The sequence below is a fragment of the Octopus bimaculoides genome, chromosome 18 (genome assembly GCF_001194135.2).
Source record: "Octopus bimaculoides isolate UCB-OBI-ISO-001 chromosome 18, ASM119413v2, whole genome shotgun sequence".
Classification (NCBI taxonomy): domain Eukaryota; kingdom Metazoa; phylum Mollusca; class Cephalopoda; order Octopoda; family Octopodidae; genus Octopus; species Octopus bimaculoides.
The window spans coordinates 30,078,002-30,089,565 of record NC_068998.1 but is presented as its reverse complement, the minus strand read 5'-3'; the positions used below and the strand labels follow the sequence as shown (position 1 = coordinate 30,089,565).

Genomic DNA, 11,564 nt, shown 5'->3' with positions numbered 1-11,564 from the left:
ATATATATGTGTGTATATATGGATATATATATATATATATATATCTAGATATATATATATATATATATACATATCCATATATATATATACATATCCATATATATATCTATATATATATCCACATATATATATAAATATCTGACAATTATTCGGTAACCATGATAAAACCCCGAGTTTCGGGTGTTAGGAGGGAAACCTACGCCGGCATCTCTTCAGTTATCTGGCCAACAAAAAATGCTATGAAAATGACCGTTAAACAAAGGGAAATTACTGTCTGATTGACCGTTAGTAAGGGAGGTCCATTAGGGAAAAGAAACAGGCATGGGAGGACTGGAAAAATGGTGGTAGCAGGAAATTGTATCAGATTGCCAGAAGGGAAGCTAGGAGACAGGTTTACTTACCCAGAGGGGAAGCAGATTTGCCAATGTTCTGCGTCGTGAGGACCAAAGACTTGAAGTGTTTCGTGTTGCAAGACAGTATGGGAGAGAGAGGGTCATAGCCAAACTAATTAGGGAGAGAGTTAGTTTAGACAAGATGCCATTTGGGTTTGTGCCAGGGAAAAGCACTACTGATGCTATATTTCTGGTAAGACAGCTGTAGGAGAAATACCTAGCCAAGGATAAACCTCTGTACCTGGCTTTTGCCGACATGGAGAAAGCCTTTGACAGGGTCCCTGATCCCTTATCCAGTGGTCAATGCGGAAACTAGGGATAGATGAGTGGTGAGTGAGAACTGTACAAGCCATGTACAGGGATGCTATCAGTAAGGTGAGGGTTGGCAATTAGTGAAGAATTCCAGGTGGAGTAGGGGTCCACCAAGGATCAGTCCTCAGCCCCCTCTTACTCATCATAGTCCTCCAGGCAATAACAGAGGAATTCAAACAGGATGTCCCTGGGAGCTTCTCTATGCTGATGACCTTGCTCTAATAGCTGAGTCACTATTAGAACTAGAGAAGTTTCAGGTATGGAAGCAAGGTCTAGAATCGAAGGGCCTTAGAGTGAATCTAGCAAAAAACCAAAGTGTTAATAAGTAGGAAGACAGACAAATCACATATCCGTTCAGGTACATGGCCCTGCTCGATCTGTAGAAAAGGTGTAGGTAGAAACTCTATAAGATGTACTCGGTGTAAGCTATGGACACACAAGAGGTGCAGTAAAATCAAAGGAAGGCTCAGGGGCAATAAACACTGAAAATGTGCAGAAAACAGCTTCGGTCCAATGCCAGGGGGAAAACCTAGAAGTAGCTGATAGTTTTCATTACCTAGGTGATGAAGTCAGTAGCAGGGTGGATGCTCTGAAAGTGTAGCTGCTAGAGTAAGAATAGCCTGGGAAATTCAGAGAGCTCCTACCTCTACTGGTGACAAAAGGCCTCTCGCTCAGAGTAAAATGTAGACTATATGACGCATGTGTGTGAACAGCTATGCTACATGGCAGTGAGACATGGGCTGTGACTGCTGAGGACATGTGTAAGCTTCCAAGAAATGAAGTATGTTCTGCTAGATGTGTAATGTCAGTGTGCATACCTGATAGAGTGTAAGTGCTCTGAGCAAAAAGCTGGACTAAGAAGCATCAGATGGTGTGTGCAAGAGAGATGACTGTGCTGGTACGGTCATGTGTTGCATATGGATGAGGACAGCTGTGTGATAAAGTGTAACATCCTAGCAGTATGTAGAAGAGGTAAACCCAGGAAGACCTGGGATGAGGTGGTGAAGCACGACCTTCGAACTTTGGGCCTCACAGAGGTGATGACGAGTGACCGAGACCTTTGGAGATATGCTGTGCTTGAGAAGACCCATCAAGCCAAGTGAGATCGTAACTGTGACCTATGCTAGTGCAGCATAACTGGCTCATCTAAGAGTGCCCTTCAATCATTGGGCAATAAACTGTGCTTACAAAGAACTGTTGAGTCAAGTGAAGTAATTGTTGTGGTCGTTGCCAGTACTGCCTGATTGGCCCTCATGCCGGTGGCACGTAAAAAGCTCCCACTACACTCCTGGAGTGGTTGGCATTAGGAAGGGCTTCCAGCTGTAGAAACCTTGCCAGATCAAATTGGAAACTGATACAGCCTTCTTGCTTGCCAGTCCTCAGTCAAACTGCCCAAACCTTGCCAGCATGGAAAGTGGACATTAAACGATGATGATGATGTATCTGTAACAAAGCACATGTCACAACTAGATAAGGAAATTATGGACCTTGGAACCCTTTGCATTCAATAAAACAATGTGTTTGCAGTACTAGTACTCATACCAACATTTGGACACTTGATAAGATCTGAGCCAAATCAATCTTAAGCATTTACTTAACGCGAAAACAAGGAAGCAGAGGCTTAAGATTGATCCAGAAGTCACATCATATCCCTTCAGCAATACTCTTTAATCACCAAGTGTTGAAGTGCATCCCTTGACCAAGCTTGCATACATGAGGTAGATAATATCATGAAACTTGGAAAGCAGCTCCTCATGTAACATTCCTTGAATACGTGCCCAAAAATGTAGCATGACTCTACTGCAATACATCATCAAATGAAAGGATGAGTGTATATTAGCAGAAGATCATGCATGGATATGTTAGCAGAAAGCTCCAGGATGACAGTACCAAGCAGTCTATCATGGACCGAAAACCAAATTACTAACTCTCACTTTGAAGGGTATATGTTTGCAATTCAGGAACAGAAATGTAGAAAAAAAAAATGTGATAACTGATGAAGTCTTTGTGGAGTTAACATCAAAGATATCCCCCACATCATAAGTGTTGTTAAAAAATGTCAGCATGTTATTATATACCAATGAGACATGATGTAGCAAGATACTGTTCAATGAGATCTGTCAAAGAATAATCCTGGAATTTTGTAATATTATTTTATTCACTTAGTTTTACATGTTTACACTTTTATCGCATTCAAAGTATTCTCCATTTGAAGTAATGCATTGGTTCAGACGCATTTTCCACTGTTCAAAGCAGTCCTGGAACTCTTGCAAAGTGATGCCTTTTAACGCCGCCATTGTTTTTTATCTTCACCTCTTCCACATCTGCAAAACATTTCCCTTTAAGGATTTTTTTCATTCAGGGAAACAAAAAAAGTTGCAGGGTGGGTGGGTAAATGGAGCCATGCCATTTTTGGACAAAAACTATCTCACACTCAAGGCGATGTGCAAAGGTGCCTTGTTGCCACTAGTTGGGGCGTTTTTGTCTCACTGTGTCTCACAAATGCTTCAGAAATGCCAAGTAAAATGCCTGCTTACAATTTGACTAGGAGGACAATCCCTTTTGCATCAATGAAACAAATCAGCATCGTCTTGACATTGGACTTCACTTGATGCACTTTTGTGGGGGGCGTGGTGATATTGAATGCTTCCACTGACTTGACTGCTGCTTCATTTCCAGGTCGTAACCACAGCACCAGTTTTTGTCACCTGTGACAACCTTCGAAAAAAGGTTTGGGTCAACTTCCAACTGTTCTTTAAGTTCAGGACAAGCATTCAGTTGTAATTGCTTTTGATCTTCTGTGAGTAAGCGAGGCACAAATTTTGCTGCAACTCTTTTTGTTTGCAATTCCTCATTCAAATTTTGTTGTCAGGAGCTCCAGAATACACCAGTCATATCAACAAGTTCATCAAAATTCCTTAGATCAGTTCACGAATTTTCATGATGATTTCATTCATTCGGGAGGTCAATGGTTGTCTTGAAGGAGGTTGGTTTTCAAGCGACAAGTGACCATTCCTAAAGTGTGAAAACCACTCATAAACCTGTGTTTTATACAATATATACTCATGTGTGTATGTATGCACTGACATTGAATTTTTATTAAATACATTAATCAAAAAGTAGTGCCTGGTGAAATCAATGCAATTAATGTTCAGCTTGAACTTTTGTAAGTCAATATCTGCAACGAAAATGTGGGCATAGAGAAAATTCCAGGGAGTCACAGTTCTAGAGAAGTACTGGTTTGGTTAAGAAGATTGACACTTTTCACCAGTAATATTTTGTTTATATTCTGACAGAAGAAAAAATTAACAAGGCACAATTGCAATTAAAAGGTCTGACAGATTTTATTGCTTGGACTATATGTAGTAAAAGTAAACCAGAATACCCTGTTTTCAATGCTTTATATATAGATGTAAACACACATCCACCCAATAACCACACACACAAAGTTAAACTAGGTTACGAGTTCAAAGCTTGGTACAGCTACTATACTGTATCTCTGACAAGCAAGACATTATTCTGTCTCACCTCAATCTCACATAGCCAAATATTAGATGTCACTTGCTAGTAGGAGAAAAGCAAACATTCAGCTGTGAAGGCACATACTCCAATGATTCAAATGTAAATATAAACATTCTGAGAAATATTCCTACAAATGATAACAAAGAAAACTGAATGCAAAACAGTAAGAAAATAGATGTGTGCATGTGTGTCTATTAATATATTTTGTGTTGATTTGTTAAGTATATGAATGGAAAAAGTTTCCATAAATATGGAAAAGTGCTTAGCGCAAGGTCTAAACAAAGAAACATGCACTCTATGTAATACTAGGGAATAGGTCTCCAAGGGTTCTGGTTCTGGAAGATATACTAGTGATTGCTAAACTGAGAAAGTTCCAAGATGATATAGTAGATGATTTATTATAGTGTCCTGTACCTCAACTATGTTCAATGCAAGAACAATAGCCCAGTAGGAGTTATATGTTTTTGTATCTTGAGAAATAGATTGATTGATAGATAGATAGATAGATAGATAGAGAGAGAGAGAGACTTTGGTGATAATGGGATAAAGGAAGGATTCCAAAGTCTAAAGGTAAAGTGAGTGTGGAAGTAAAAGACAATACAATTGGAGGCTGTTCATGAAAAGTAGCAATTAAGTGAGCAGCTCCACATGAGTATTACTTTAAAAAGCAGTTTGAGTTGGTTATATGTGCTATTGTTGTTTAGTCTTAACTGATCAGACCAATGATCAGTCATTCCCATTTTTATATTATATACATAATTTTCTATAAAAACATTATCCAATGTACACATTATTTTATTACAATAATATGTGAATTCAGAAAGATTTGGCTGCTGTTTTAACAGTCAAGCACCTACAAAGAGCTATATATGTGTGTGCATAATAAGAGTGTGTGTATCATGTATTGGTGACATGCTAAGGCCAAGTCACTCAATTATAGCTACTTTTCTTACAAAAGTTTAAACAAAATGCATCATATCAAATAGTTGTGTGAAATAAATTTTAAACAGAGTGGACCAAAATAATTAAAATGCTAATCCTTTCACAAAAGATAAAAATCCATAGCTTCAGTATTTAACTCTTCTTTGTTAAGAGTTCTTACACTTGATAATAAAATAACCACACTCTGGATAGCAAGCCAACATATCTCTGATGGTTTTTCTAGAAAAAAATTGGTATATTTTCCCTAAATTATGTCAACTGAGGTAATGTAGAATTAAGTATCCTTCCTGGAAACAAAAAGTAATAATACATAACATCTGCAGCTGATTTTAAATCAGAAATTCTAAATTTTCAGTTCAATACCTAACATTTTCAATAGATACTGGATAAATGTGTATGTGTGACAGAAAATATATGTACAGCTACCAAGGTGTATAGATGTTTGTGTCACTGGATATGTATTTATATCATATGTAGATGAGGTAACCTCTAGGTAGAATCTTCACGCTGTTTCAGAGTTTATATAAGAAAGCAAGCCAGGCTGGATAATAAAATATCATTTCATCTATACACATGCACACTCTGCTATAACCATAACCAAATATTTTCTTAGTGATACTATTGCTGTTGTATGAAGTCCAGAGCAGTGATTGTAATTTTAGATTTGTCAGATAGATTAGGAATATTGTATGCAAAAAAAGTGAAGATGGATAGATAAATAATGGTGGACAATAAAAAAAGAACCCAACAGTCATAAATATTGAGGAAAGGAAATGGAAAGTGATTGAAAGAGTTAGAAAGAATGAGGAGAAAGAGAAATGAAAAGGACAAAAAGATGGAAAGAGCAACAGAGTAAAAGAAAGGTAGAAAAAGAGTATAAGTGAATGCACTTAGGCAATAATCAAGGAATGTGGGTTAAATTACCACATGACAGTTTTGTTATTCTTTTTCTTTTCTTCAACTTTGTGTTCTTATTGAACACATAGACACACTTGAAACTGTGTAGTTGAGGACAAGAGCATTTGCAATGTCTGCCTAGCTGCGAAGAGCTTCTAACCGAGCTCGCATCTCATCTTCCTCTTCATCATTTTCTTCTTCTTCCAACGCACTTGATGCTGTAGCTGCTGTGGCACCAGCAACATCAGTTAATGGCAAAGAATCTTTGACAGCAGAAGGCATTTTGCCCAGTTCACCTGAAACAAAGAGACACAAATCAAAAGTGGAGCATGTACATAAAAATAGACTGGAAGAAGGAACAAAATAGTGTGAATAATAGTCTCTCATATGCACACACACACACACACACACACACACATCTAAATTTCTTAGATAACTAGAAAAGTTGGAGTTAGAGAGTTAATTAGAGAATTAAGCAGTGTTAGAAGCACAGCTAGAACTCAATGGTATATTGCAATCAGGCAACATGCTGTCTGTATATAGGTTTAAGTACTGGCCTAATTGGTTTTGGAGAGTTTATGAAATATTAAATCCAATAGAAATATTTTCAAACTGTTGAAACAACTTTTCTATACTCTTTTAAAAACACATTTCAAATAATTTAGTATTCATCAAATGCCATATGTGTAGATGGGCTGCAATTAACCTTTACAAACATTTATTTTCTAAAGGATTCCAATCAGAAAATATGAAGTTAACAGAATAAACAATTTTACTCTCAATAACAAATTCATCTAAAAACTGATAGGGACAAATCACAAACATAATTACTTTTTTAAACAGTTACAATAGGTGCAGTATGACTGTGTGGCAAGAAGCTTGCTTCCAAACCACATGGTTCTGGGTTCAGTTCCACTGTGTGGCACCTTAAGCAAGTGTCTTTTACGTTAGCCTCGGGCTGACCAAAGCCTTGTGAGTGGATTTGGTAGACAGAAACTGAAAGAAGCCTGTCGTATATATATATATATATATATATATATATATATATGTATATATGTACATATTTGGCATTAGGAAGGGCATCCAGCTGTAGAAACTCTGCCAGATCAGATTGGAGCCTGGTGCAGCCTTCTGACTTGCCAGCCCTCAGTCAAACCGTCCAACCCATGCCAGCATGGAAAGCGGATGTTAAACGACGACGATAATTCGTGTGTGTGTGTGTGTCTGTGCTTGTCCCCCACCATCACTTGACAACTGATGTTGGTGTGTTTACATCCCTGTAACTTAGCAGTTCGGCAAAAGGATTGACAGAATAAGTACTAGGCTTACAAAGAATAAGTCCTGGGGTCGATTTGTTCAACTTAAGGTGGTGCTCCAGCATGGTTGCAGTCAAATGACTGAAACAAGTAAATGAAATGAATAAATTAATAACTGATGTGATGAACTTTTGAAAGAGTCACAAGTATTTAATCAGCTACTCTCTTCTGCCTTATGTTTTTCTACCTGGGAAATAAGTTTTCTACAGAATGTATCCATGTGAGCAGAGAGAGCTTTCGTCACTAGCCTATGGTTGTCTCATACTGAGGATGGGTAACCACCCAGAAACCTATGTCTGTGAGTATCACGTAAAGCTAGAGATGGGAGCGATGACCTCCCTTGCAAATGCTATACAAACACAAACTGTGTCAATAGCCAGCTGGAAAAGATGTTTTCCTGGAGCTAAAATAACAATAACATCATCCTTTATAGGACTGCCACATTCTGTTGGCATATAAACTTTACTATTTGGTACTGTTACTGTATATCTCTTGCTCAGAGATTTAAAACAAGTTGTTTTTGTCTGCATCCATCACTATTTGCTGAAAAAGTCACTGTAACATTTTTTTCACTTTACCTGCAGTTAATTCATAAAGAACTTTATCAACTTCTTTCTGAGATTCATCTTCAAGTTCTTCAGCATCTTCCAGCCCTTCAAATGTATCTTCCAACATTTCTTCAATAATTCCTGCCTGTAAAATGATAACAATAACAGAGTCATAATGTTCCACCTAAGAGCAGTATGTATTAGTTTTTAATTTGCTTCTCTGACAGTTGTAAAAACACCTGTACTAACAATGATAGACAAAAATTATAATTTTCATACTGGAAAAACAAAATATAAACTGCAAACATGATTGCAAGAACATATTTAATAATTGAAAGCAGGTAAATTCTACAGTTGAGTTGCTATTTCTAAACAGTGGTCATATGACATATGGACTTGGTATAATTAGAATCTTATTTCTACTTTAGAGGTTATTATCAGAAGTGTGCTATTTTCCTAGTCACATTACTAAACACTTTATGAAATAGTGGCTTTTCAGTTAATACCCACATATCAGTTAATACCGTCATGCATACTATTATGCAATAGTATAGATTCTTTTGTGCAAAGCTACTTCTATATACTGAAATATAAATGCCTCAAGAGAGCTCAATGCTTTGCTGTTGTTGTAGATCAAACCTGATAGAGCTGACTTACATCAGGTTAATAGGTATGATCTAGAGTTCCAACACTTCATCTGATTTTGTAATAGGTTATAGTATGGATGAAGTGTAAAATTCAAAGCATATCATGTTGTTTAGTTTTGTGTGCTTGTTGATGGCCACAGAGTTAAAAGAAAGGTCTTAGTCAAAATGTGATAGTTCCAGTTCCTCAGTATTTGTCTATAGTAGTGTGCATCCCAGTAGAGAGCTTGGGGTGAATGTTATTGATGCTAATGCTATTTTTGAGTGCATATGATTTTTTAATAATTTTCTTGGCTGAATGGGAAAGATAGTGTTTTGAAGTTTTATAATTACGCTTGGTGTTTAGCAGAAGACTGACCATGTAGTAGCAGGATGTAATTTACTGCAGTAAAAGCTGTGCTCATGCATATCCAGGTAGGTTCTTCCCTTTTGAGTGTCTATGTTTTACAGTATAAATAGCTGATGGGTGAGATCTATTTTGCAGCCTTTGATCATGTAAAGTGCATCATTTTGTATTCTTGTAGCTATATGTGGTAAGATTATGGACCTAGGCAGAACTAGCAAAAAAAATTCATGATGGAGTTAATGCAATTTTTGTATAACATATATGTATAACAATTGTTGTTCTTAGTCTTGAGCAAACTTATGTTTGTTTACTTTTTTTTATCTAATTCTGTCCCCTAATGAGATGTGGATGTTGAAGTTTCTGAGTGTTTGATCCAGGTTGAAACTATGTCAGGTGAAGAAATTGGGATGTCATAACAATTACATATGCAAAGAATAATGGCATGAGGCAGTGACTATATTATTGCCATTGTATATCTACAAGTCAGCTCAAACTGAGCACAGTGATGACATGCAAGTAGGCAGCCTAATGACTAAGTGTAATTTACAGATAGTACATGAGTGTCACTGCTAATATAAAATGATGGTGGCAGTGGTATATAATAATCAAGCAAGCTAACCTTCATCATTTCTTTAGACATCTCCATCATAGTAGAATTAATCTCAGGAATTTTAATCAAAGAATGCATTGCTTTCATCACATCAACACTCTTCTCCAAAGCACCAGCCATGCGTAACTTACCTACAGATAAAGAAAATTGTAAAGTGGGGTAGAAAGTTCATGGAAAGAAAAACTGGTTAGATATATCAAATTATTGCAAAACTTATCTTGAAATTGTAAACTACCGTAGACAGAACATGTAATGAATTATTATTAACATCTAGCATCATTACCACAACTGTCATCAACTTTAGTAGTCATGGATTACTAAAGTATTAACATTTTTAACTTTGATTACTTCTGGCCACCCAAAGTATGCATCAATAATAACAGGTGGCCACACCCTGAACACTTTTGATCATAAGTCTACTCAATCAGGGTTGACTGAGGGTAAATAAGGACAACACAGTCCTTAACATGCAAAATCTAGCAGGTAAATCTCTTCAAATTCTGTCATAGAATGTGATTTTAAGGAATTTGATAACTATTTCTAGCATGTTAAGTAACTGAGGACCCCTTATTGCTTTGTCTTTGTAGGTGGTGCAGTTGGTAAAGAGAAAAAGAGTATGTTTTATACCACTAGAATGATTATAACGCTTGGGCATTTAAAGAGCAAAGTTAAAGGCTGCTGCATTCTAAATACAAATATTCACACACATCAGAACCATTCCAGAAATCATAGACAATAGAGTGAAGCTTGAGAGGATTTGGTTGCTATATCTAACAGTCAAGCTAACATACTGAGGATTCCTTGTGTTCAGAGGTGTTCACTTTGTCTGCTCTCAACATGGTCACCATTGAATTTAAAGCGCCTCCATGTGGATGACAGACCTGCTAAAAATTAGCAAACAGATTTCTTCCATAGTATATCCTACATCTCAAAATGGACCCATTGGATAATATCATTCTAGATATATAATAAGACTAAATAGTCATAGCTGGAACATCTTTAATGATAGGTTACTCACACAGGCTAAACAACAAACATACAGAAATAGACTAAACAGTGAAAAGAACACATGTCAAGACAAAATGTGCATGTGCAAGGGACTTGCCGTCAGCGGAAGTACCCGGGCACGCATGCGCAATGCAACAGGTGGAGAGAGAGCAATAGCGTTCGTCCTCTTCTCTATCTAGCAGCGGTCGTGACAACACGTATCTTCCAGTGCTCTCTCAACTCGATACTGACATGTGGTCGAAGCTTCCTTGGTATTCTAGTGGCATGCCTGTTCACCCAGGAACGAAACGGCTCTACTCAACCTAGAATAAATTATTGATCTGTTGTTACCGTTATCCCTCGTGTTGTATTTCTGGATTTTAATGATTAATATAAGAACTGGGGAGAGATGGCCGAGCCGTCATATCTCATCCAATTCTTATAACTGGTGACCCCGACGTGATTCAGAAAAAACTTCCGGCTATGGGTCCCAGACAAGTCACCTCCCTCTCAAGTGCCAGCAGACATTGAATCTTGGTCTCACGTGTTTATTAGGGCTGATTCTGTCAAAGGATCCCTTGTTTCTCCCTATAAAGGACCCTTTCGTGTGCTTTCTCGCACTCCAAAGATCTTCAAGGTCGACGCTAATGGTCATACAGAGATTGTGTCTGTCGACCATCTGAAAAAGGCGTACCTTGACAAACCCTCAACTTCCGTGGACGACATGCCCGCTTTTCAAACACTGCACACACCACTGCCAACATCATTACCACCACACACACCACATTCAACATCTTTACCAATGCATACACCAACATCAACACCATCACAAACACACACGCAAGAAACCACTCCACCTTCGTCGTTGCGACAAAACTCAAGTGACCCTTATGTCACTAGGTCTGGCCAGACAGTGCATTGGCCAAAGAAACTTTCCAAAACAATATACATTTGACATTTTTTGTGCCGCCGGCATATCATTTCTCTGTACAAACAAACATTGTTTTTCTTCCATTTCTGTGCACAGTAACGTGCTAAAAGAAAATAT

At 37.5% G+C, this 11,564-nt stretch overlaps 1 protein-coding gene across 2 annotated transcripts in view; it reads right to left on the bottom strand.

The window, feature by feature from the left end:
* Nucleotides 1–4,023: 4,023 nt before the first annotated feature.
* LOC106882507 (charged multivesicular body protein 3) overlaps nucleotides 4,024–11,564 on the bottom strand; it is a 69,220-nt gene continuing 61,679 nt past the window's right edge. For both annotated transcript variants that reach the window (XM_052974467.1, XM_052974468.1), the window contains 3 exons: nucleotides 9,539–9,660; nucleotides 7,960–8,074; nucleotides 4,024–6,361 (listed from right to left, as the gene is read on the bottom strand). In XM_052974467.1, the coding sequence (XP_052830427.1) occupies nucleotides 6,204–6,361; nucleotides 7,960–8,074; nucleotides 9,539–9,660 (395 nt within the window). In that variant the 3' untranslated portion in view covers nucleotides 4,024–6,203. The remainder of the gene's footprint in view (nucleotides 6,362–7,959; nucleotides 8,075–9,538; nucleotides 9,661–11,564) is intronic.